The sequence below is a fragment of the Chelonia mydas genome, chromosome 5 (assembly GCF_015237465.2).
Source record: "Chelonia mydas isolate rCheMyd1 chromosome 5, rCheMyd1.pri.v2, whole genome shotgun sequence".
Taxonomy (NCBI): domain Eukaryota; kingdom Metazoa; phylum Chordata; order Testudines; family Cheloniidae; genus Chelonia; species Chelonia mydas.
In genome coordinates this window covers 100,116,257-100,142,986 of record NC_051245.2, presented here as the reverse complement: position 1 = coordinate 100,142,986, position 26,730 = coordinate 100,116,257, and the positions used below count along the sequence as shown (strand labels likewise).

Below are 26,730 nucleotides of genomic sequence, written 5' to 3'. Positions count from 1 at the left end.
TATTTACATGCCAGATATGCTAAACATTTGTATGCCCCTTCATGCTTCTACCACCATTCCGGAGGACATGCTTCCATGCTGATGATTTTCGTTAAAAAAATAATGCATTAATTAAATTTGTGACTGAACTCCTTGGGGGAGAATTGTATGTCTCCTGTTCTGTTTTACCTGCAGTCTGACATATATTTCATGTTATAGCAATCTTGGATGATGACCCAGCACATGTTGTTTGATTTACGAACACTGTCACTGCAGATTTGACAAAACACAAAAAAGGCACCAATGTGAGATTTCTAAAAATAGCTACAGCACTCGACCCAAGGTTTAAGAATCTGAAGTGCCTTCCAAAATCTGAGAGGGACAAGGTGTGGAGCGTGCTTTCAGAAGTCTTAAGAGAGCAATATTTCAATGCGGAAACTATAGGACCTGAACCACCAAAAAAGAAAATCAGCCTTCTGCTGGTGGCATCTGATTCAAATGATGAAAATGAACATGCATCAGTCTGCTCTGTTTGGATCATTATCGAGCAGACCCCATCATCAGCATGGATGCATGTCCTCTGGAATGGTTGTTGAAACATAAAGGGACATATGAATCTTTAGCGCATCTGGCACATAAATATCTTGCGACACCGGTTACAACAGTGCCATGCGAACGCCTGTTCTCACTTTCAGATGACATTGTTAACAAGAAGTGGGCAGCATTATCTCCTGCAAATGTAAACAAACTTGTTTGTCTGAACGATTGGCTGAAGTAGGACTGAGTGGCTCTAAAGTTGTATATTGTTTTAGTTTTGAATGCAGGTTTTTTTTGTACATAATTCTACATTTGTAAGTTCAACTTTCATAAAAAAGAGATTGCACTACAGTACTTGTATTAGGTGAATTGAAATATACTATTTCTTTTGTTTTTTACTTGGAAATATTTGTAACCAAAAATAAATATAAAGTGAGCACTGTACACTTTGTATTCTGTGTTGTAATTGAAATCAATATATTTGAAAATGTAGAAAACATCCAAAAATATTTAAATAAATGGTATTCTCTTATTGTTTAACAGTGCGATTAATTGCGATTAACTTTTTTAATCACTTGACAGCCCTAGTATTCTATTATTATTTAACAGTGCGATTAATCACGTGATTAATTTTTTGAATTGTGCGATTAATTAAGATGAATGCTTGACATCCCTAATTCAAAACCAATTTACATGAGAGGCGGGGAAACGTTTTAATTGTCAAATGAATGAACAAATCTTGCTTTGAAAAAAAAGTTTCAGAACTTGCTGTCAGACAGCAAAGGAACTGAGTTTAACTTCAGTTATCTTTGCTTTTGTTCTGTAGATATATTTCTAGTCTGAGGATGCTTGTCAAACCTCAACACTAGTGTGAAACTTAGAAATAAAGCCATCCACAGTCTGTTTTGTGTCTTAATAGTCAATCCAGAGTCTCTTTTAGAGATGCTGTGTCTTGTAACTCACAGCACGGATTCTGTCTTTCTGTGCTACTACGTATGAATGAATTGGATTGAATTGTACGGAGTTTTGGAGAAGGAAAAGGAGACAAGCATCACAGCTGTTTAAAGAGGTACTACTGCGTGTGTGACACTTAGTATCACAGCAGGAAGAAACTGAAACCTCTCATTAAATTTCCAGACTAATCGTTGACTCAGGATGTCTGGTTTGCATTCATTAAAAATTCCAAATTAATAAAAGATGTAATTGAAGATTTAAAGGACGGAAGTGAATATCAGATGTTTAATGGAGAACCAACATTATCATGAACCTATCAGACAGTAATTCACTTGCTTTATCATAATCTCTTTGTTTTGTCCTCATCACAAAAATAGGAACAGTTCAGTTTTCACAAATGTGTTTCCAAAGATGGTTCATCCTTTTTCATTTTTTATGCGCTTCATGCTGTGTTTTGCAAGTGCACAGAAATGGTTCAGGAGAAAAGAGCCACAGCCAAGATAAAGGGGAACCCAGAGATGACGGAACAAGGAAATGGAAATAGGAAACACTGAGCTCTTGATATTTTTTCAGAATAGCGTTTTGTTTTGTTTTCCTTACATCTCTCTGAAGCAGAAAAGTTTCTCAAGCCAAGCCTAAATACTTTACAAATTACAAATTGTGTCAGAGATTCCAGGCCAAATTTACATTTGAATCTGCCTGCCCAAAGGAGTCCAGTGTGCTCCCTGGGATTGCAGACATGAAGGCTGTCTTCCATTTCGAGGGGAAATACCAAGTTTCTATCAAAAGAGGGATGCCATGTTAAGTGTTCTGCTGCTGTCTCTTCCCCCATGTTGCAGTTACTCTCATAGGAACTACACCAGTGGGATCCCCAAGAGTGTTCAGCATTTCTCCAGTTGTGTGCTGCTTGCTTTGAAATGTAACTGTGAAAAAGTCATCTTATTTCTCAACTCATTTGCTTCCTGTACACGTTCAGTCATCTCTGCTCACTTGAGTAGTAAAAATAAATTTGTAGGATTTTTTATTCTTGTTAACCCTGCAGAGTCAATACAGTTAAGAGAAAGTATGATGGAGTCTATCTGTTCTTATGCATCATCAAGAGAACTGGCAATTAAGTTCCCACTGCGGGTCCAAATTCTTATTCTTTTGCAACCCCAGTGAAGGCAATGTGCTTTGTACAGGTGTCATGGAGGTCAGATTTTGGACTGTAGAATTTTTACTACTAGTGCCAATGTACAAGTCCAGGTGTATGTCTACACTGAAAAAAAAAAGGTGTTCTGTTCTTGGTTAAAATAGCAGTGTTGCCATGTCTTCACTGCTTTTAACTCAGGTTAGCAGCTCGAGTTAAAGCCTGTAGGGGAGCCTGAGGTTGAACTCAAACTACTAACCTAAGTTAAAAGCAGTGAAGACATGACAACACTGCTATTTTAACACAAATTAAGAACACACTTTTTTTTTTTCAGTTTGCAATGTAGACATGGATCTCCCTGTGCCATTTTTACAGTCAGTTTTCAGAGAACAACTCAACTTTAAAGGGTCCAAATATATGAAGATATTCCAAGCTAACAGTTCAATTCCTGTTAGCTGGAAAGAAGGAGGAAAAGGGGGGGTGGGAGGGGAATCTTGTTAAACAGATGCTGACAACAGACGAAAGTCTCACCACCTTTAAAAATAAAACACGAGAGATTGAGCAGGGATGGAGCAGAAAGGATTTTTCCCGTCCACCAAGACGGCAGTGGCTGGGACAAACCCATGCTCCCCATATTCAAAAACATACACATAGAGCTTTAAAATGTTTTTTAAATAAAGAAAACAGATGACTTAGCTTTAACTTGCCTGTAGCTCCACCCCAGCATCAGGTCAGGCAGTGAGTTTACTCCAGGTGTAGGAAGCATTCATGGCAGAATGATCCTTTCCCTGGATGGGGCTCTGGGGCCCAAACGTAAAAGGCTATTTTTTCATAGTCGATTGCTCCTCTTCCTACCTAGGTGGCCTGCCACTAATTCAGCATCTATGGCCTTCTGGGCTTGCTCAACTCATAAAGCCATGGTTATATTTTACTGCAGCAGGCCCTTCAATGATTAAATACGTAGCACTCCTACTAAATTTTGAAGAAGAGCTCTGTGTAGCTTGAAAGCTTGTCTTTCTTGCCAACAGAAGTTGATCCAATAAAAGGTACTACATCTCACCCATCTTGTCTCTCTATTTAATTAGTGGCATTTGTAAGAAAACCTAGTAGATATAATTACACCCAGAGGCAGAGTCTCATGCCCTTGGCAATGAGATTTTCACACTGTGTTTTCTTAACTGAACATGTCCCATGGAAGATTGCCAAACTAGTGTTTTTACTTTGAAGAAAGGCTATGTTTCTCCTCAAAACCTTAGGTAAACTCTTTTTTTCCCTCCAGCATCTGTTTAACAAGATTTCCCCCTTTTTAATGGGGACTCAGGAAATCTGGGTTCATTTCTCAGATCTGCCATAGACTCCTTGTGTAACCTGAAAGTCTGATCTGTAGCTCATTGAAGTCAATGAAAAATCTCCCTTATACTTCAGTGGGCTCTGGATTAGGTCCTTAATCTATTTGTGCCTCAGTTCCCAATATGTAATATGGGGATAATAGTGTTTCCTTTCTCCACCCATTTGTCTGTCTTGTCTAGGTTGAAAACTTTTCAGGACTGGAAAGATCTTCTACCATGTGTATATACAGCACCCAGCAGACTGAGACTCTGATCTTGCTTGGGAGCTCTGGGCACAACGGTAGTAAAAATAAATGATAAAAATATTGATAACAGCAAAGTAAAGGTTGATCTATAAAGAAATAATCAGAAGTTGTACACATTCTCAAATGCCTGTTGATACATTATCATCTTAAAGGACTGAGGTTGAGGAGAGTCTTGCTGACTGGCTAGACACCCCCATCACTTGCAGCTACAGAGGGGTTAAGTTTCTTTTTACCTTTAACCCTTCCCAAATCAAGGTGGAATTTTTGTGTTTCCTATCTCATAAATAAGGCTACGTTTTAGTCACAGGTATTTTTAGTAAAAGCAATAGACAGGTCACAGGCAGTAAACAAAAATTCACAGCCCACAACCTGTCCATGACTTATATACTATATACCCCTAACTAAAACTTGGGATGGGGGGCCACTGGTGCTGTGGGGGGGGGCAGTCCGGAGGTGCTGTAGGTGGGGTGTCCCGGGACCCCTGCTGGTTTTGGGGAGGAGGTGGGTGGTGGCGCACAGTCCAGGACCCCCTGCTGGAGATGGAGGAAGGTTAGCAGGGCTGGCAGGCTCCCTACCGGGCTCCGCGCAACTGGCTGCCGGCATGTCCCTGCAGCTCCTGGTGGGGTGAGGGAGGGGAGAGGGAAGGCCGGGGGGCTCCACACGCTGCCCCTGCCATGAGTTCCGGGCCCACAGCTCCCATTTGCAATGAACCGCAGCCAATGGGAGCTGTGGAGGTGGTGCCTCCAGGCAGGGGCAGCATGCAGAGCCCCCTGGCCCCTCTGCCTAGGAGCTGCAGGGTAAGCACCGCCCTGCACCCCAACCCCCAGCCCTGAACCTCCTCCCATACCCAAACTGCCCCAGCAGCAGCTGGTGCGACTGGCTCAGGGGCTGCCTCATCTGCTTGGGCAGCCCCGGTGCCAGCTGCACCGGGTGCTGCAGAAATCACAGAGGTCATGGAAAGTCGTGGAATCCATGACCTCTGTGACAGACACAGAGCCATACTCATAAATGAGTTGGTGAAGTTACACAGCTACTCTAAAAGTAAACTTCCTCATTGTAATACTTCCTTCCTTTATCAGATACAGCGTTTCTCAACCTTTTTGATACCAGGGACTACCTTGCTGCCTTCCTAAACTGTGTCAGGAAGATCTCAGGACAAAATATGTATGCCTACAAAGAGTGACTAATTGGCCAACGGAAAATGGAGGTTTAATAAGTGATGTGAAACCACACCATCTATTTAGTAATCTTATCCCTGAAAGATGAGGTCTCATCATCATCATTATCCCACAGATTATCCCTTGTCTGACTCTGTCTGTTATTAAGGGTTCCTGACACTTCCCAGTATAAGGCCCTATTTTCAGTTGCTTATAACTTTGCCAAATTTTAACTGTTAATGTTGTAATTTTCCATGTCAGGTAGCTGAGGACTCACTTCTGCAACTGAAGACAATGGGAGCTATGCTTTGATTATACAAAGTGCTATATAATGCTAAGTACTCTGCAAAACTGAGTCCTAAGGTTCTTAAATTGAGCACCCACAATTACTGGATATTTTTAACCTCCGTGCATTAGTTGTCCATCTGTAAAATTGGGATAATATCACCCCTTATCTCATTGCGGTGTGAAAATAAAGTAATGTCTGTGAAACACTGAGATACTACAATGAGTGCTATGGAATAACCCATGAGGAAATTATTAATTCTGCCTTCAGAGCAGGGTTTGAATACTGTGCAGTAAATAAGCGAAGGGGTCAGACATTATTCAATGAAAAGACAATAACATATTGACTCTCTACTCATTAAGAACTTACCATCCATCCTGTGCACTGAATGAGACAGGGGTCCAGAGGAAATAGTAATAAGTTATTGTGTAATTAAAAACTGTAGCACAATGCATACACACAAGGAGGGCAAATTAAGGTTGCACAAGCAGCTTTAGTTCTGGCACTTCCTAATTGCTGAGTGCTTGATTTTGCAGCCTTACTGTTCTTTTATTGTATTTTTGTACTATATCAGACAGACATATGTCAGTACTATGAAATATAAAATAATCATATTTTAATTTTAGACTAAATAGTGGGAAATGGTGAATTTGGGCCTATGATACTACTGAAGTGATACTGTAAAAAACAGAAATGGGGCTCCTGTAGTTTGTATAATAATTTAAATCCTGAGCAGGAATTATAGCTCTGTAATTCATTAATTAGATTGTTTTTATTTACTCCAATGTCTCTTCTCCTAGCACATACCCTCCTCCCAGGAGATGAAGGTGGGAAAACAGACATGGCACTAGTGATGTAATGCTTCCCATAAAGAGATTGGACAAGCTAAGACTCTGATCTCATGCTCATTGAAATCAATGACCAAATTCCCATTAGCTTCAATGGTGCAGGATCAGGCCTTCAATGAGCTCATTTCTCTCCTGCCTCCAGCATGGAGACGCCTTTCAGGCTACATGAACTAAGGATTCTCAATTTAGTTTTCTTTGTTTTTTCCCCTCTGACAGGATTCCATGGTTCTGGCTAACAAGTGCTTTGCAGAGAAGCATGTCTTCTTCTCTCTGCACTCGTCCCTGCTCCCATGGTGATTTGACTCAACCTTCTCTCCCCATCAATTATATTCCCCCTTATCATGCTGCCTTCCCCTCCTCCGCTTCCTCAACTCTTGTCCCCCTTCCCCTTCCCATTATCTATCTCTTTCCCATTGCTGTGCCTCCCTAGCCACCATGGACAGCTCCTGTTACTTCCCTAAACCCTACCACACCCCATTCCCAGCTCTTCTTTAACCCCTGCCATGTGTTTTGGCCTTCTTTGATCATCACCTTTCCTCACATGTGGTGACAGTGAGAAAATGTTAACTATTTAGTGGCCACCACTGTAGACTGAGTTCTGTTTGGGAATTCAGGAAGTAGTCTAAGTGAATAGGCAGATGTAGCCTGGAGAAAAGAAGGGAGTTAATGGCAGAGTACAGAAACACTGTTCCCCACCTCTTACAAATGCAGTGGTTACAGTCATTTTGGTAAATGGGATATCACATTGACCATGGAAAGGGAATCTTGCCATCCACAGTCCCGTCAACAGGCAGCACTGTCAATATAGTGATCATATTTTTAAAATCTGCTTGGCCATGTTCCATATAATGTTACAGTTTGAGAAGTGAAAGGATTTTTAACAGTGACTTCCATCATGGATACTCTTTGTTTACTTTTGATTTTCTCTAGGGTTAGAGAATGAAAATAGTCTGGTCATTTTCTCTTATAGGTTCTTTAGCTATTGGCCTTCAATTCTGTAAAATCTTATTTACAAAATCTACATTTGGGACAAATTTGACCTGTCAATGTTGCTTTGATTCTTAAGCAGATGTACAATTTGGAGGGGGTGAGTGGGACAGTTGCTTGTTTAAAAGTCCTCCAAACAAAATGACTGCATTCTCTTTAGTTAATATGCTTGGTGCCTCTCTTTATTTAGTGTATGTTGCAGGAGATGATGGGGGTGGAGGGGAAGGGCTGTTTTTCACTCTCAAGTTCAGGAGTGAATTAGAACAGATTGCCTTTTTTTCTTGGTTAGTTAAATAACTAAATATATAATGTCAGGTGCCCAAACACATAATCACTCTATAAATAAAACTGTAGTGTTCTAGGTTAACTTGCTTACCTACATCTTTGTGTAGCCTTGCAATTAGACAACACATATGACCATGAGGTTGCACTATTGACAACTGCTTACCCTGGCAAAGAAATATGAAATGCTAAAATGGAGGATATCTGACCTGCATTAATTCTTTGGTTCACCTGCAGAAACAAACTAAAAATTTCTGTAAACTTTCTTTTGAATTTATAAATGAATTCACTTTGGCCAGTCTTGTGCTCTTTCCTTGAACATTTGCATTTTACACACACAAATTTTTGTTGAAAGGAAATTTCAAAGTCACAAGCATGACACTCAGAGAGACAGTTCAGTCCCTTCTCTGCTCTTGCCCTTTGCTCAGTCTGGATTGTAAAGCTGTAAGCCAGTCCAGAAAATGTATTCTTTCTAAATAATCACTTCAGTCTGTTGTTTTAATTCAAAGGGTCATTTTCAAATAAAAACTAAAACATAAAAAATCCAACCAAAATTGTTCCAAAAAGTTCTTCTACTTGAAATATCTGAAAAATTACAGCATGTTGTCCATGTTATTTTACTGAATGCACACAGTATTTCTTAGAAACTAAGAATAAACAGTTCTGAACAGAAATCCTTTTTTAAAAAAATCCTTATTCTTACTCTTCAGTTAATGCAGATGGATGTACCCACACACAAAACAACATCAGGCTTACAAAATGCTTTTTGCATAAATCTTAAACCACAGATCATAAATCTGTTTTCAGATTGTAAAAAAAATTTAAAAAAAATTCGAAAGTACATAAGATGGGTTCTTAAAAATGAAAAATGTTATTCATATGAAAAGATGAATAGCTCAGGCACATAATTAAATGCTTCCCATATTATATTACAAGTGTGCAGAAGAAAATCCCACCAGAATCTTGAACCTTTCTTGTTTTTGTTTTTAATCTACAGAGATGAGTATGATATTGTTCTCTAGCTTACTTATCTTCCTTAGTTATGATGGGCAAAAGCTATATCAAACCACCATAAATGCTAGAGCATCTGAGCCTTTCCCAAATAGTTTAACAATTTAAACATTCTTTTGAGTAATTTGCAGTATTCTTCATATCCATCCCTTACCATATATATAGTTTTCTATAAAAGCCGGGTATTTTTTCAATCATCAGAATGATCTCTGAATTATATTCTCTTCCTCTCTATGGGATGTTATACTCCTCCTACAAACTAACCATCTTCATAAAGAAAAAAGCTATTTCCTAACTAAATTGTGTGCTCTAGAATGCACAAAACCAGTATGTATGCTAATTTAATTAAGAAGGGCTTACAATTCTGAGACTTATGGAGTTTTGGTATATTGCAGGGGTTCTCAAACTGGGGGTTGGGACCCCTGAGGGGGCCATGAGATTATTACTTGGGGAGGGAGGGTTGCGAGCTGTCAGCCTCCACCCCCAAACCCTGCTTTGCCTCCAGCATTTATAATGGTGTTAAATATATAAAAATGTGTTTTTAATTTATTAGGGGGGTTGCACTCAGAGGCTTGCTATGTGAAATGAATCACCAGTAAAAAAGTTTTAGAACCACTGGTATATCGCAAACACTTCTCAGACTGTAATAAACAAATGACATTTTATTATGACATGTAATTAAATTAAATTGTTCTGAAAAGGGTTTTATTGATGTTGTGGTATATAAGTTATACCACCACTGAGAAACAGTAGAAATATAGGAGATAACATGCAGCTTGTTGCAATAGGCAACTTTGTTCCTGAAGATTAAGATAGCTTTATCTCAATCTGATTTACTCTGTTAATATTGTGTCATTTTGTAACTAATCAAAAAAACATACTAAGGTTCCAGTTTGTTGATTTTCAAAGGCACACAGGGCACTTGCATTCCCATCCCCTATTTGTAATTTGAAAGTCTTCCCCATAATTCCGATGTCACTCAACCTCAATGTTTTGGCACCCCATTCAACTCTTGTACTGTATAACTCCCCTTGGAGTTAGCAGGCATTTTGCTTACCTGGTGTTGCAGTCAGGCCATAAATTTCAGTTCTGTTTGTTGAAGCTAATGTGAAAATGAATATTGTTTAACAAATTTATTTGAGCATAAGCTTTCGTGAGCTACAGCTCACTTCATTGGATGCATTTCCACTGAATGAAGTGAGCTGTGGCTCATGAAAGCTTATGCTCAAATAAATTGGTTAGTCTCTAAGGTGCCACAAGTACTTCTTTTCTTTTTGCGAATACAGACTAAAACGGCTGCTACTCTGAAACCTGAATATTGTTTGGTAGTATTTCTATAGTTAGGAAATAACTAGTCCAGTTCATGAAAAACACATCTGAGAACAACAACTGTGTATGGATAATAATAAAAATAATAAATAGTGGTGGTGTATGTAGTCCTTGAGGGCCAGATTTTCAAAAGAGCTCAGCATCCAGTGTAATGACCTCTTTTCAAAATCTGGCCACTTATTGTGATGCCTAACTGAGCACAGCTATTTTGAAAATCTAGCCCTTAGATGACAACACACACACACAAATATGCATGAGGACATAAACTGATTTTACTTCCAGATTATAGTATGGGGAGAGTTACAAAATAATAATAATCATCTCCCCCTCCCCCCCCAAAACACACACACACACTTCAAATCATTTAGTAATTAATCTGAAAAAAACAAAAAATGTCCAAAGGCAAATGTAAGTAACAAAACAATGGAAGCAACATATCCGTGTAGGAGCAAAAAAGTAAAGGATGCTGTCCTCATCTAAAAAGTCATAAAATAATAACCAGAAGAAAACAGGCAGGAGATATGCCAGTGACAAATATTATATTTTATGCAAAAATATCTTTAAATGTGTCATGCAAAACTTGAATAACCACCCTTTCAGCCACTCTGGTCACATTCTCTGATTTGCAGAAATTTGTGCCATTTTTCCTCAGGGGGAAAAAAATTATTATCCATCCCTAAAATATTGAAATCCATTTGAAACCACTTTACAGGGCACTAGATGGCACATTGGATTGGTAACAAAAAGCAGAATTTTTCACTGCCGGATGCTGGCACAAACTAAGCATCAGAGATTACCAAAAGTTCAGTGGCCTGTGACCTGGATAGGCAGATGTCCAAATACAAAAAACACCACCACTGTTTGCATCTTTGTTGACAGCCTCCGCCTACAGGCCTAACACTGAATGGCCTTTGAGAATGAATTCCCCTCTTTATCTATAGGAGGTCTCTCTTGTCAGATTTGAGGCATGCTGACAAGTCTGTATGCTGAAGCTGCTTGCAGTGTGTTGCACCTGTGGTGTGGATACACAAATGACTTCAATTTTGTAGGGTCTATCAGTCTGATACCACTAATGAGCATTACAGTCCCATGATATTTTAAACCCCCTATTGATACAGAAGTTTGCAGATTTTTCATGTCAGATTGAAAAAAATTCAGAGGCCTATTATTAATTATATTTTTATTCAAAGTTTGTGGCATAAATATTGGAGACTGTGATGAAGTAACAGAAAAGGCGGTGGGGGGGAGATAAGTATGCTATCAAATTAGGACTGTCCATAATACTACTTCTCCCCCACAATTCTATTTCTAATTGTGGCTATAACAGCAATTGGTTTATTTAATTTGCATAAAACTTCTATTTTTAACAAGCAGAACAGCGAAGTTCAAGTTGTGGTTTTATTTTATAGTGTAATGATTATATTCTGTCGTTAACACTGAAAACCAGTTTAACCAATAAGAAAGCCAATATGTAGGAACAGAAAAATGTTTATTCAGTCTAACATCAATTTGTCTCAAATTATTATTATTTTAAGTTTCTGACATTAATAGGTGTTAATATTTTATTAGAAGTGCATTGGCTACATAAGAGTAATTTACACTTCTAACAATCCACCATACCGTCTGTCAAGTAAATGAGATAACAAATTAATTATTTAGCAAATCCCGGCAGGAAAAAAACACTGAGGGTCTTCTATTTATTTATTTTACAGTGAGGCAAGTCGAAGCTGAAAGAGAGCCTGCCTACATGAGATTGAAGTGTCTGCCCTTGTAAATAATTACACTGAAAGAACTCTCCATCTTGGAGAAGGGGGGGGGGGGGGGGGGAGACACTATCCCTGATATATGCCAGGATGGCGAATTAAAGCACAAATGTGTCGATGCCAGACATTCAGGGCGGACTTTTAGAGCCGTGATCTTCCATTCCTTGTGTACCCACAGCTCCCTTGATTTTACTAGTAGCTTTTTGGTGCATAAAGAACGCAGGATAGGGCCCCTTGGTAGGTAGCGCTATAGAAATGAATCCTTGTCATTACCGGCATTCCAGCACTGGCCCTCTCTCTCTCTCTCTCACACACACACACACCGTGTGAACGTAAAATACGGCAATCGGATTGCTGCGCTGCGAGATGTTAACATTCATCACCATCATCACAAACGTGCCCCTGCCTGGCTAAACTAGGATGCTGATTCTCCTGCTGCTGTTTCCACGGAGACATGCTCCAGAAAGCCCCAAAGGGAGGTATTTGGGGCGGGGGGAGAGGAATCGGATGGCTGCGTGGATGGGGGATTGTTAGATAGAGCGGCTCTTCATCCGCCACCCCCAAATTTGGAAGACCACGATTAAGAGCAGGCCTGACCCACGAGACAGAGGAGGACTAGATGGAGGGAGGGGTGGGGCTGGGGTCCCTGCTGCTGGGGGGCGGAAATCACCCTGCTGCCTGCCCGCCCGGCTGGGAGCAGCATCCTCCCAGTCCCAGCCCCGGAGGATGCCGCAGCTCCCCCAGCCCCGGCTGCCCCGCAGCCCGGCCCCACTCACCCAGCACCACGGCGCAGACCGTGCTGAGCAGCAGCCAGTTGTTCCTCAGGAAGCGCTGGCAGTCGCAGCCCCTCCTGCCTTTCCTCGCCATCGCGGCGGCACGGGCTGAGCTGCGGCGGGGTGTGCGCGCTGCGCGGGGCTCGGCGGCGGCTGCTGCGCGGGGCGAGCTGCTGCGCTGGGAGCTCGGCGCCTCCTGCCGCTGCCGCTGCCGCTCCGCCCGTGTGGCTGCTGCCGCTGCTGCCGCGCTCTGCGACTCCTCGGCGCGGGAGGAGGGAGCGTGGGGCGGAGGCAAGAGGCAGACACACCTGGCCGCGCTCCCGCCTCGCCAGCCCTGCACCCAGGCGCCCCCTGGCAGGAGGCGGGGAGGCTGCTGGGCGCGGAGGCTCTGCTGCCTCTCCCGCCGGGGGGGCGCTCCTCGCTCCGACGCAGCCTGCTCCTCTCCCAGCTGCTGCCAAAGGAGGCCCTGTGTTGTTCTCCCCCGAGGGGCAAACTGGGGGGCCTGCCCAAGGTCACACAGCCCAAGCGCCCACCGGGGACAGCCGCCCGTTGTAAGTTATACAGACTGGCCGGAGAAGTTGGGGGCACCCAGGGAAGTTCTTTGGTGTCCCATCCCCCCAGCCTCTCCTCCTCCGCTCACAAATCTCTCCACTTCTGTTCCCCCACCCCTTCCAGACCTCTCAACCCCCTTCCACCCGTGGCCTTTACACCTGCATTGTCTTTCTGGGGAAGAAAAATAGGGACATGTCTTAAAGGCCATGACAGTGAGCTGGACTAGGGGAAAACAGTAAACATTTTCCTAAGGCTGGCTTGTCCTGTCTAAGGATAGGTCTGCACTGCCATTAGTCACATGCGCTGGCCTTTGCCAGCTGACTGTTGACTCCAGCTCCTGGCACTGGGCTAAGGGGCTGTTTAATTGCCGTGTAGATGTTCAGGAGCCTGGACTTTAGGATCCTGGGATGGTCCCAGAGCTCGGACTCCAGCCCAAGCCCTAACTCTACACTGTAATTAAAGCATGGGCCAGCCATGGGTGTCTAATTGCAGTGTAGATATAACCCAAGAGTCTGACCCAGCCTAGTGACACACAGTGATTACGCGAGTGTTGGCTGTAGAGCACTTCTGGTGACCAAGTGGTCAACACAGTGTAGTACTACTACATCCATCCATAGGGAACAATCAGTTACACCAGGAGTGAAGGTAAAGGAAAACCCCCACCCACTGTAAAAGAAAACCCCCACCCACTCAAAGACTGCTCATATTTATATATTGCACTCCATTACCAACGGCAAGCTTAGCTCTAGCAACTCCTGCCTGCAGTTGTCTGCAGTGGAGGCACTGGCAGCAGAGAGTGATGCTACCATCAAGCCGAATCTTTTCCATCAAGTACCATCAAGGCTTTTTCACACCCTTGAGTGAAATAAATTAGATCAACTTACTGCATCCATACAAAATTAAGGAATCATTTAAAAAGAGACTTATGCAGGTGAAATAGAGATGTTTTAAACTTTCTAATGAACAGGCTTTTAAAAAATTGATCTTATTATTATAGAATGACAGAAATTGGCTCTGTAGTTAGGGTAGTTAAGCACTGGAATAAATTGCCTAGGGAGATTGTCTAACCTGCTCTTAAAAATCTCCAATGATGGATATTCCACAAACACCTGTCAGGGATCGTCTAGATAATACTTAGCCCTGCCATAAATGCAGGGGACTGGACTAGATGACCTCTCGAGGTCCCTTCCAGTCCTACAGTTCTGTGATTCTATGATCTTGGATGTAGATTCAACTTGGCAGTTTCTGTATGGGGAGCTAGAAAAGAATCTGTAATAAAAGTATCCCAATAAAATGGAAAAGAATTACAGGCTCATAGATCATTCCTGAGATACTGAAGTTATTTGAAGAATGAGCACAGCTATGGAAAATGACCAAAATCCCTCCCCCAATAATTTGGGTGGTTATCAACCATATAGCTAGTGTAGCCAGTGATCACACTTGCTGAGCAAAACAAAAGGCTGTATGTTATTTAAACAAGACACTTTGAATTTTGTGTGACATTAAGACATTCTGGAATAACTATTAAATGTTGTGTGGAAGACTTTGATGAAATTTTCAATATGTTTAATATAGAGAGACAATAGGGAAATTGTAGATCTCTCTAATAGTTATTTCATTCAAGCCTGTCTTTTGGGGAAAATGTTCATACCTATAAAGATCTCCAGATGTACCAGATTGTGACTAGGTTTGAAGAGCAATCCAGACCAGTGAGGGGTTTTGTCACCACTTGCCCTGCAACCGTGAGTGCCTTAGAGTGCTTTGCTGCTGTAGCTCCCAGCCTGGGACGCTCACAACTAGCCTACAAGCATACATGTCAGACACTGAAGTGGCTGTGTGCTAGACTACCCTGGTTTAGCAGCTCTGAGCTCCGCAGCCTGTCTACAGTCCCACAGCCCCACTCTGGCTTCCACCACTCTTGTTTACAACCAGCAAGGTGACCCCAACACACCTCCAGTCCTGAATTTTCCCCAAACCATGTGATCTAGAATGTTCAACCCTCTCCTGGACAGTTCAGAGAAATAATGTTAGTTTTTTTCCTCTAATGACACAGAACACATCACAGCTTATTAATACTGGGGTAAATACACTCTTCCCTTCAAACACAACACTGAAATAAAGTAAAAATAAAATAACTTAAAAAAATAAAACAAAAGGCCCGCGCCGCTTTCCACAGCTCCCATTGGCTGAGAACGGCGAACCGCAGCCACTGGGAGCTGCGGGTAGCTGTGGAAATGTAAACAAATTGTCTGGCAACCCTCCAGGAGATTATCCTGATGGGCCGCATGCAGCCCACGGGCCACAGGTTGCCCACCACTGCTGTAAACCCTTTATATGATGGAAACCATTTCAAACCAGGGGGTGCGGCAGCACCCCCAGCACGCCTAGTTCCAGCACCTATGCTGGCACCTGGTCTGCCAGCCTCACACCCTGCTTAATCTCACTGGAGACAGGTAGATAGCTGCCTTCTCTCCTATCTGGAAGGATATCTGTTTCTCCCCATTTGGCCACAGATTTTCAAGCATAATATAATTAAGTATGCATATTTCCTCATATATATTACATACATTTCACAATTATATTAATCACCATTGTGTCTTTAGCTTACAGAAAAGACCTCAGTCTATACACTTTCATAATACAATACAATTGTATAAATTGACTCAATTGCTTATCAGTTGAGGTTCAGAGCCATTATCTTTATAGACCAGTAAACCCCTCAAACTAAAGTTTATTCAAGCTGTGAGGAAGGTGACATGGAGTCTAGTGGTGAAGGAAGCTCCATGCTCTTTCTTCCCCCATTTATAAGCTTAATAGCTTTGTTTACCTAATTTGTAAAGGGACCTTCATTGTCTTTGCCTGAAGATTGGGCTGGTTGGAGAATCAAATATCCTTTCCATTGTCTAAGGCAGACCAGTTTATCAACTCCCCTGACATGCGTGTTTAAACACACTTTAGTCATAATTCTACCATATATCCATAAATCTTAAAACCCACCACATATATACGTCGTGAAAGAATATTAATGATCAGTGAGTTAATTTTCAAATGATACCTTAAAAGGCATATTTTGTACAAAGATTATTATGAAAGTGCACAGGGTATGAATACAGGGGTGCTTAGTGTCACACACACAAAAACAAATCAGATCATGTAAAAGTGCCATTACTTTTTTGTTTATGCTCATGAAAAAATGGACAAATTGGAGAGAGTCCAGAGGACAGGAACAAAAATATGAGGCTTAGTAAACAGTACCTATGAGGAAATGTTGAAATAATTGGGCTAATTTAGTCTAAATCAGAGAAGGCTGGTGGGGGGACGGGACACATAATGAATCTTCAAATATGTAAAAAGTTGTTACAAGGAGAAAGGCGATCAATTGTTCTCCATATCAAGCAAGGATAGGACAAAAAGTAATTGATTTAGTTTGTAGCAAGGAAGATTTAGATTGGATATTAGGAAAAAGCTTTCTAACTATAAAGGTAGTTAAACACTGGAACAGGTTACCTTGGGAGGTTTTGAAATCCCCCTCACTGGATGTTTTAAAGAACAGGTTAGACAAACACTTGTCAGGGATGACCTTAATCCTTCCTCAGTATGGGAGTGGACTTGAATAATGTTTCTCAATGACCGGTCCGTGGATGAATGCCAGTCCCTGAGATTTCCATGACACAGTTTAGGAAGGCAACAATCTGGTCCCTGGTATCAAAAAGGTTCAGAAACAATGAACTAGATGACCTCTTGAGGTCATTTTCAGCCCTACATTTCTATAGTTTCTATGATTCTATGAAAGGTGCACAGACATGAGTCCTGGTTGTTAGAATGCTAACCTGGGACTCAGATTCAGCTCCCAGCTCTGCCACATAAGAACATAAGAACGGCCACACTGGGGCAGACCAAAGGTCCATCCAGCCCAGTATCCTGTCTATCGACAGTGGCCAATGCCAGATGCCCCAGAGGGAGTGAACCTAACAGGTAAATGATCAAGTGATCTCTCTCCTGCCATCCATCTCCACCCTCTGACAAACAGAGGCTAGGGACACCATTCCTTACCCATCCTGGCGAATAGCCATTAATGGACTTAACCTCCATGAATTTATCCTGTTCTTTTTTAAACCCTGTTAGAGTCCTAGCCTTCTCAACCTCCTCAGGCAAGGAGTTCCACAGGTTGACTGTGCACTGTGTGAAGAAGAACTTCCTTTTATTTGTTTTAAACCTGCTATCCATTAATTTCATTTGGTGGCCCCTAGTTCTTAAATTATGGGAACAAGTAAATAACTTTTCCTTATTCACTTTCTCCATACCACTCATGATTTTATATACCTCTATCATATCCCCCCTTAGTCTCCTCTTTTCCAAGCTGAAAAGTCCTAGCCTCTTTAATCTCTCCTCATATGGAACCTGTTCCAACCCCCTAATCATTTTAGGTTTCAGAGTAGCAGCCGTGTTAGTCCGTATTCGCAAAAAGAAAAGGAGTACTTGTGGCACCTTAGAGATTAACCAATTTATTTGAGCATAAGCTTTCGTGAGCTACAGCTCACTTCATCACATCACTTCATTCATCAGAAACCCATCTATCTATGTGTCTAATGATCTAATCTCCCATTACTAACACCTGCCTTTTCCTAATGACTGGAGTTCCCTCCCCTGGAGAGGTAACTTCAGTGTGACAGGGTACCCCCAACATCATCTGGAAGGAGGGTCCCAACTATGGGAAGGTTTCCCTCTGTTCCCATTGACTGCTCTCCTTCTCTGGGCTTTTCATCCTCCTTAACAGCGCAGGGGCTGTCCGACCGGAAATGGGACAAATCTACAGTGTCCCGGAAAGCCTCATCAGCATATCTCTCTGCCTCCCTTAGCTCCTCCAGTTCCGCCTGGCCTCCAAAGCCCGTACACAGTCTCTGAAGGCCAGGAGCTCCTTGCACCGAATGCACATGTACGCCACCCGCCCACTGGGCAGGTAATCATACATGTAACACTGAGTGCAATAAACAGGATATCCCCCACTCTGCTGCTAGGCTTCTGCCGGCATTCTCTCCTACAGCTACCTAGGTTAATGATAGGGTTTTTGTTTAAATCAAGAAGTTTTGATTTAGTTTAGTTTAAAGGTTTTAAAGAATGGCAAGTGTACCTTGCCCCCTTTCCAAACTCCCTCTCAAAACTCCCTGTTAGCAGTCCCTGGCGCAAAGCTCCCTGGTCGCTTGCTCACTACCTTATAAAGCCCTGGCCTTCTTGATAGCCCCCCCTCCAACTAAGGCTCAGCCAATGAACAAAGGCTTCTAGATTTCAAACCTTGTTTAGAAGCTCACAGCTTCCAACTGCCGGCCACAGCACACAGTCCTTCAAACAAACAAACAAACAAACAAACAAACACAAGCTCAGCACACAGCAAGTAACCCCCAAACACAAACACACACTACAGACAGCCACTTACCCCAAGGGTCCCGTATTTGCTCCTCCTTCACCTGGAGAACTCCCTCTTGAAACTCCCTGTTAGCAGTCCCTGTTTGCAAAAGCATACTTCCTGTGTGATCTTGTGCAAGTCACTTATCTTCTCTGAACCTCAGTTCACCATCAGTAAAATGGAGATAATAGTACTTCTTTACCTCACAGGGGTGTTGTGAAGATAAATGCCTTAAGGGTTGTGATGTGCTCAGGTACTGCAGTGATAGGAGATATACAAGTACCTAAGATAAATGGCACTGGAGATTTAAATCCTCTGCTGAGCCATAGAACAGGTATCACAACCTTTCCCACCAGTGTGCCTCAAAACTGACCTGAAGGCATCATCTTTAGGGGAGAAAGAACAATGGAGTCTTCTTGCTAATTCAGTCCTTGTACTCTCTCTGCCAGGTTTGCCAGTCGTTACCAGCTGAGATCGCTTTTGTGATGGAGACATGTCTTCTCAGAACTGGACAGAGACCACCAAAGTCATTTCACATACTGCAAGTCACCAAAGCACCATCAGATGGAACGGCGTTTAGTCATTACTGACCAGGGCTGGATATGAACAGCTGTCTCAGGGCAGTGCTGAATTCAAGGAGAATTCTTCCATTGTGAATATTAAATTTGTTGAAATACATTGATGCAACTAAAGCATTTGGAAAAAATTGCCAAAAATAGTTGCTAATATCCTACATGAGCCATTGACAGAATGATTTATTCTGCCTTTTTATTAATGGAAAGTCCGTTAAATGGGAATGTTGCATCAATTATTCTTATCACGAAGCCTGGCAACTTCTAGGAAATTTCAAATTATCAGATAATTTCACTTCTGCCTAATATAGCAAATCTTCAGAAAACATAATTTAATAAAAATTATGGCATTTGTAAGTACTCAAAACATTTCCAGTTGTCATCGTTTGGCATGAGTCCAGCTTGCTGCACTGGTTACTCTTCTCACGAAAGTGACTGATGATATTTTTTGGCTATAGAGCACGGTAAGAGGAAAGCTGCAATCTTTTGTAGAATTATCTAAAAATGAGCCTATTAAACACAATATTTTATTCTAAAAATTACAGCATTTAGCTTTCCTCAAAATAGCCTTGCATTGGCTCTACTCTTTTCTTTCCAACAGAAAACAGGCAGTGGAAATAAAAGGCCTGATCCTGGCCCTATTTCAGGAATGCACATAAGCATTCCCTGAACTGGGACCCCGATAGATGCTGAGCACCTGCAGCTCTCAGATCTGACCCAATTGGTGTGGACCTGATCCTCTCATGACATGACCTCAAATTTAACAATCAGCATAATTAATGACATAATCCAGTTTAAACCCTCAAGATAACTTTAGTGTCACATTGCCTATTTTTTTAAAAAAAACCTTGGGTAGAGTCTACCATTACCTCCAGGGGCAGAGATTACCCAAATGCTGATTATTACCTTTTGATGGGGGGGAAACGACCCTAAAACTACAGCTTATCTGCATATTGAGTTCCCATTTAAATCAATATGAGTTGCATCTGCAGTATCCTGTGTATTTAATCTATATTCTCTTTTTTAATTTTATAGGATTGTCTATGTATTTTCCTGTTGCTGCTTCTAAATTCACACAGAGATCCTTATTTGATTTTTGTGATCCCCTTTTAGGTACTTGTATACTGCAGTAAGATTTCCTGTAAGGACCTCTCCTCCAGATTGCATAGCTTCATCTGCTGTCTTAGCAAAGACCCTCCATACCCGTATCAGCTTAATAACCCTTCTCTGTATCTTCCACAGCTGAGTTTGTTCAAAATAGGTTGGCTGATCAGCATGTGTTTCAACACGAATCAAAACAGCAGGATTTGGCCTGCAATCAGCAATGAAAGGCTAAATAATATTTTTATAAAAGTCATGCCAAATTAATAAGGCTATGATAAAACATTATGAGCCAAATCCATCCTCGTTCAACTCCACTGAAGCCAATAGGGTTATAGCCGAGATACACTTGGCCCTATATATTAATGTATTCTAGGGTATTTATCTTTTAAGTTGCAAGTGTATCGCCTGGTGGTGACAGCTTCTGCTGGATAGCTTTTCTCTACCAAACCCACGCCACTTCCGCGTAAACTAACTGGCCACATCATAACAGCTTCTTCTCTTTGAGAGCCATGTCACAAAAGTGCCAACTCCTTATCTCTTATTAAAAAAACCCAGAATAATTAATTTACATATTGTTTAAAAAAACCCTCATTACTAATGACCCTACTATATCTTAAAAATCACTCCAAATCTCTCATAACTTTTATTAAGGCCTGTTCCTGCTGGCATTGATGCAAACAGGAGTATTACCATAGATTTCAATGGGAACTACAACAGGTCCTAGCTGTATAATAATTAAAATAATTTCCAACAGAGGAAATATTTTGAAATTTTTATTTCCTAATTTAAGTGGTAAAAAAATTGTACGTGCTGCTTGTGGGATTACCTGGATGCAGACTTTTTGCATTGGGCCTATCTAGTATGGTCCAACAGGGGTTTGTCCTGGGTCTGATACGATTCAATATTTTCATTAATGACTTGGATAACAGAGTGGAGGATATGCTTATAAAATTTGTGGATGCTGCCAAGTTGAGTGGAGTTGCAAGCCCTCTGGAGGACAGAATTAAAATTCAAAATGCCCTTGATAAATTGGAGAATTTGGTCTGAAATCAACAAGATGAAATTCAGTAAAGACAAGTGCAAAGTACTATACTTAGGAAAGAAAAATCAATTGCACAACTACAAAATGGGGTATAACGGGCTAGGTTGCAGTACTGCTGAAAAGGATCTGGGGGTTATAGTAGATCGCAAGTTGAATATGAATCAACTATGTGATGCAGTTGCGAAAAAGGCTAATATCATTCTGGAATGTATTAACAGGAGTGTCATATGTAAGACACAGGAGGTAACTGTCCCACTCTACTAGCATTGGTGAGGCCTCAACTGGAGTACTGTGTTCAGCTCTGGGTGCCACACTTTAGGAAAGATGCAAACAAATTGAAGAGAGTCCACAGGAGAGCAACAAAAGTGATAAACGGTTTAGAAACCTGGCCTGTGAGGAAATGTTAAAGAAACAACTCAGCATGTTTAGTCTTGAAACAAGAACACTGAAGAAGGACCCGATAATTGTCTTCAAATATGTTAAGGCCTGTTATAAAGAGGATGGTGGTCAATTGTTCTCCATGTCCACTGAAGGTAGGATAAGAAGTAATGGCTTTAATCTGCAGCAAGGAGATCCAGGTTAGATATTACAAAAATCTTTCCAACTATAAGGATAATTAAGCTCTGGAATAGGTTTCTGAGGGAGGTTGTGGAATCCGCACTACTGGAGGTTTTTAAGAAGAGGTTGAAAAAACACCTATCAGAGATGGCCTAGTTATACTTGTTGCTGTCTGAGCGCAGGGAATGCTCTTCCAGCTCAGAGCAAGTGTTGTTTAATAATAGCAATGGTGTTTAAGCTCCAGGAACAAACAGAAAATTTGGTCCTGCTTACGCTTGCTCTAAATTCTTTCCTTCCAAGAAACTGAGAAATAATAATGTGTTAAGCAAATATTGTTTTGCTCATGGAATAGCAAATTGTTCCACTAAAAAGATTATGCTGTTATGTTGCCGAATCAGGTTGGCATTTTTTCTTTTCCATAGTGTGAAATGTGCATTAACAATAATGATAAATGAAGAGTGAAGGACAGTATAATATTTTATTGCCACTCCTGCACTTTTGCAGAATGACTCATTATATAATATTGATGTGTCATACATGTAGCTACTTTAATATAATTGTATTATTACTGATTTGTGCAGGCAATGGGCTCTTTGCCACTCTTTACAAATGGCGTAGATGGAACTGGAGGGCTTTGTTCACCCACATGCCATTTGAAGGTTTATTTTAATGAAGACATAATATAATGAAGCAGAATGCTTTTCCTGCAGAAGATAATGATAGCGAATGACAAGAGGGTTTTAAAGCTTAAATCACTCAGTAACACATAGAAATGGATGAGTGGGTGAACATTAATCTGTATTGTGCTGAGCAAGTTTGACAAAACAGGTGAACTCACACTCCCAAAAGATCTAGAGGCCAAAATGGGGAAAGCTTTCAAAAATTCTGGACTGCGAAGCATACTAAAAATAATTACAGCCATGTGGCCAAACTTTCAATTTATTTTCAGTACTGGCCAGTGCCCATAAAATTCATGCTGGGCATAGCTAAGCAATGATTTTGTAGCCAACTTTCATGATTTTTATCATGAGTCTCGCAATATTTGGTGTTTTTCTTAAAACCTGAGCTCTTGGAGTTGCATGAATGCATGAGAATCTCAGCTTCCATTTTTTAAAAAAGTAAGTTTTAGCTCTTATGACTGTAGAGAAAAGTTTAAAAATGTAACCCCAGTGCACCTTAAAGACTGGAAAACCAGAAGGCCAATAAAAAGAACTCAAAATTTAGTATGTTTTAGAAATCTCATGGTTTTTAAGATAGCCTTATTGTTCTTTAGGGACTAACTCATGGTTTTGTTAACATTTGGCGTTGGCAATATTTTAATAAACACATCCTTACAGAGAAAGCTTTATTTGTTGTTTGTAAGCTCTTTGGGGCAGGGCCCATCTCTTTTTTTTTGTGCTTTTACATTGCCTAGCACAATGGGGTCCTGGACCATAACTGGGACTCCAAGCCATTACCACAATATAGCTAAATAAAGGGGAAATAAATTTGCACTGGTGTTGATGCCCAACATGACTAACTTTGAGTGGTGTCTGCAGCGAGGATTAAAAAAAGCATGCAACTCCATATTGTTTTGTGGGTAGCAGAGCCTTGTAATTCTCTGGGATGCTAACGGCTCAGCTACGTAGGAGATGTGAACATGACTCTTCCACTTTTTTCTTGACAAAGGCTGAGTATCTTAAAGAGGTGATGTACTCACTCTCTGGCAGAGGGAGAAGGCTGAAACATTGGCAGAAGTTGTGTGACTTTCTTTACTATTAAGAAGTAAAGGACTGTACAGATGAATGCTGACTAATAGCAGAGGTAGGGAAGTCTGGGAATAAAAATGGGGTGGGAGGAGAGAAATGGGGAGCAAGAGAAGAAAAATGATGCTGAATTGATTTGGGCGAGGGCCAGGTTTTCAGCTTGTGCTGCATAACCCATTTTAATTAATCACAGAGTGATTTTTCTGGTGAATATCTACAAAGACAAGTATTTGAAATGGCTCATTCTCAACTGACAGAAGCTGATACAATTTGGGAATGGTTGCACTGGTCATGTAATTAGGTTCTGACAATACCTGCTGCATACTGAATGCTCAGTGCTACCCGTGGCAGTGGAGATGGAATGCGTTTGTGAAAATTATGATTAGCAGAATATAGTAAGTGACTTGGGAGAGGTAGTTTTGAATCATATACTTGGTTGCCTACTTCTTAAAGAGATTGCAAAATGTGATATTTCCAAAAAGGATGAATTAGACAATGAAAAAGATTAAAACCTTATCAGGCAGCTCAAGTCAGAGAAGAACTATTGACAGTCTCCTTCCCTTATCGAGATATGCATAAACAGAATTAAAAGGCTCTTTTGCTGCTGGAGGGAAATGTAGTAGGATGATCTGATTGGGATTTGTTTGCCTAATATTTCCTCATGGAAAACACTCTTGTTACCAGCTATTTTTAGATGATGTTTAGGCCAATATACATTAGATGTTACATTGTGCACTATGGAAGATAATGTTGACACAGACAGCAATTTGGATGTATATTCCCCTCCATGCTTTGAAATTGCTCTTAAGAATGGATTTCTGGGGGACAATCTGCAGCTGGGAGTTCATAGCGGCCAGGCTGATGCTATAGGGAACACAATGTACCTGAGTACCCTATGGTTGCATTGGTCTTCTATGCAACTGCCTCTGCTTTCCACAGGTGTCCTGAGAACTGTGGGATTTCTCCAGACATCTCAGGACATCCATGAATTTAGTGGGTTTTGCCCCTGCCTGTTTAACTGCATGATGCTCTGGAAGAAACTCTGCAAATTGAAATTCTGTGATTTTCATTACCTCTATGCAGGTTTTCTACACAGATTTATCTTTGTCTGAAAGCACTGGCAATTGGAGAGAAAACTGGTTGTCAGTACTGGAGATGCCACAGCCTCAGCTGGTGGAGAATATTTAGGAGCAGTCCATTATGTGTTCCATAGTAAGAATCTCCTCATGAATTATATTGGAGCAAATCACAGATACAGTAGTTGGCTGTTCGAAGAAATGCCCCATAGGCAGAGGATACGCCTGCACAACTTTAAGAGGGATGAACGTATAGGCCATGTCAAATTCCATCCTTAGTGCTGAGAAGCAGGGGCTGGTGAATCTGGAAGGATCACTGGCATTTGGAAAGTTTCCTATGGTAAAGGAGACGAGATAACAATGACGCTTGGCACAAACCCTGACAGTCAGAACATAGGGATTGGTTCCTACTGACCAGAAGCAAAAAGCCAGGGCTAATCGCACTAGAATCACTGCAGTGGCTCAGCTGTACCAAGGTATCTGTGCTGCTGTAACACTGCTAGTGCAGATGCTCTATGCTGACGGGAGAGAGCTCTCCTGTCAGCATAATTACTCCAACTTTCTGAGCGGCAGTAGCTATGTCAATGGGAGAACTTCTTCTGCCAGCATGGCACCGTCACTTAAGTCTGTGAAACTTACATCGCCCAGGGATGTGACTTTTCCATGTCCCTGAGCGACGTAAGTTATACTGAAGTAAGCGCTAGTGTGTACAAGCTCCAGATTCCCAGCTAGTGTAAACCAGTGCAGCTCCATTATCTTAATCTAGACGTGATAAATCGACTCCCGAGCACTCGCCTGTCGACTCCTGTACTCCAGCTCCACAGTGTAGACCAGGACTTAGGAGATAAAGACCGGCACAGCTGAGGAACCGTCCCAGTGCAATTGCTCCACAGAGTGTCTACTGGGGATAAGGGAAGGTACAGAAATAAATGTAGTGTAGTACAATGTAGCCTGGTGAATGCTCAGTCAGTGTGGTAAGTAAATCTTTCACACAGCTGTTAGTATACAAAAGACTATATATTAGTGGAAATTATACAAGTAGTTATCTCAGTGGGATTGTTTATATTCATTCACAAGAGACATAGGCATCACTAGTGTTCCCCCTCTATCCAGTGATTCACTAGATAATCTTGGGGAAATCACTTCACCTCTTTGCACCTCTGTTTCACTATCTGCAAAATGGGGATGATGGTACTTATTTACCTTGGTAAAGCTCTCTGAGATTTACAGATGAAAAGTGCTATACAAGTACTAAGTGTAACTACTTTATTATTTATTTATTAGTGGCCAGATGATGGGAAATTTCAAGTCCCTTGGCTTTGCCTCAGGGCCTTAATCCATCTGGTAATTAACTACTGAGAAGTCCCTGACCTGAAGGGCATTAAAATGTGAAGTATAAAAATATAAAGACAATTAATGTAATTACCTTTGTACCTCTTGAAAGGTTAAAATTTGAGCTGTACAATAGCATGTTGTCATGGATTCACTGCTTGATTTATAGCAGTTATCTTTTCATAGCAGATAAAGACTGGCAGTTATCAATAGGAAACCAGGACTTCAACCTGAGCATTCTGATAGGTTTATAATTAACTTTATTGACTACAGGTTTATCATATTTTCACAGTCCTGACTTGAAATGCTTTGTGAGAATAAACAAACCTTTCTAAAACTCTGAACTGATAAAATAGTCTTTGTAAAGATAAAACACTGCAGATAACAGAAGAAAAAGCTAATGACAGGACTCCCTTAGGAGGCATAATATCTTGAGTGTGATCCCTGTTCCTAGTACAGTATTTGCTTTTGTCGCTTAGGAAAGTAACCAAAAGACTAAAATATGAACATCTGAGTCCATCCTTGTGCCAGTGCAGGAATTGAGTGCAGATGGCTTGCACCACTGTTCAGGGACTGTGAGGCCAGTTCAGCCCTGGCATAGGATATGAACAGACTCTGCATTACCATTATCTCCATGTGGCTTTTGGCAGCAGGGAATTTTCAGGGCACAGGACCACTCCAGCCACACCTCCAACTCCAGCTGACCTCCAGTATGC

General features: G+C 41.3%; 1 protein-coding gene across 2 annotated transcripts in view; it reads right to left on the bottom strand.

Annotated features, from left to right (window-relative positions):
• SLC1A1 (solute carrier family 1 member 1) overlaps positions 1 to 12,861 on the bottom strand; it is a 70,202-nt gene extending 57,341 nt beyond the window's left edge. The window contains exons 1-2 of one of the 2 annotated variants that reach the window (XM_043547208.1): positions 12,789 to 12,861; positions 12,633 to 12,755 (exon numbers count right to left, since the gene is read on the bottom strand). In XM_043547208.1, coding sequence (XP_043403143.1) covers positions 12,633 to 12,723 — 91 coding nt within the window. In that variant the 5' untranslated portion in view covers positions 12,724 to 12,755; positions 12,789 to 12,861. The other variant, XM_037901880.2, reaches the window with a different exon arrangement.
• Between the last annotated feature and the right edge of the window lie 13,869 nt (positions 12,862 to 26,730).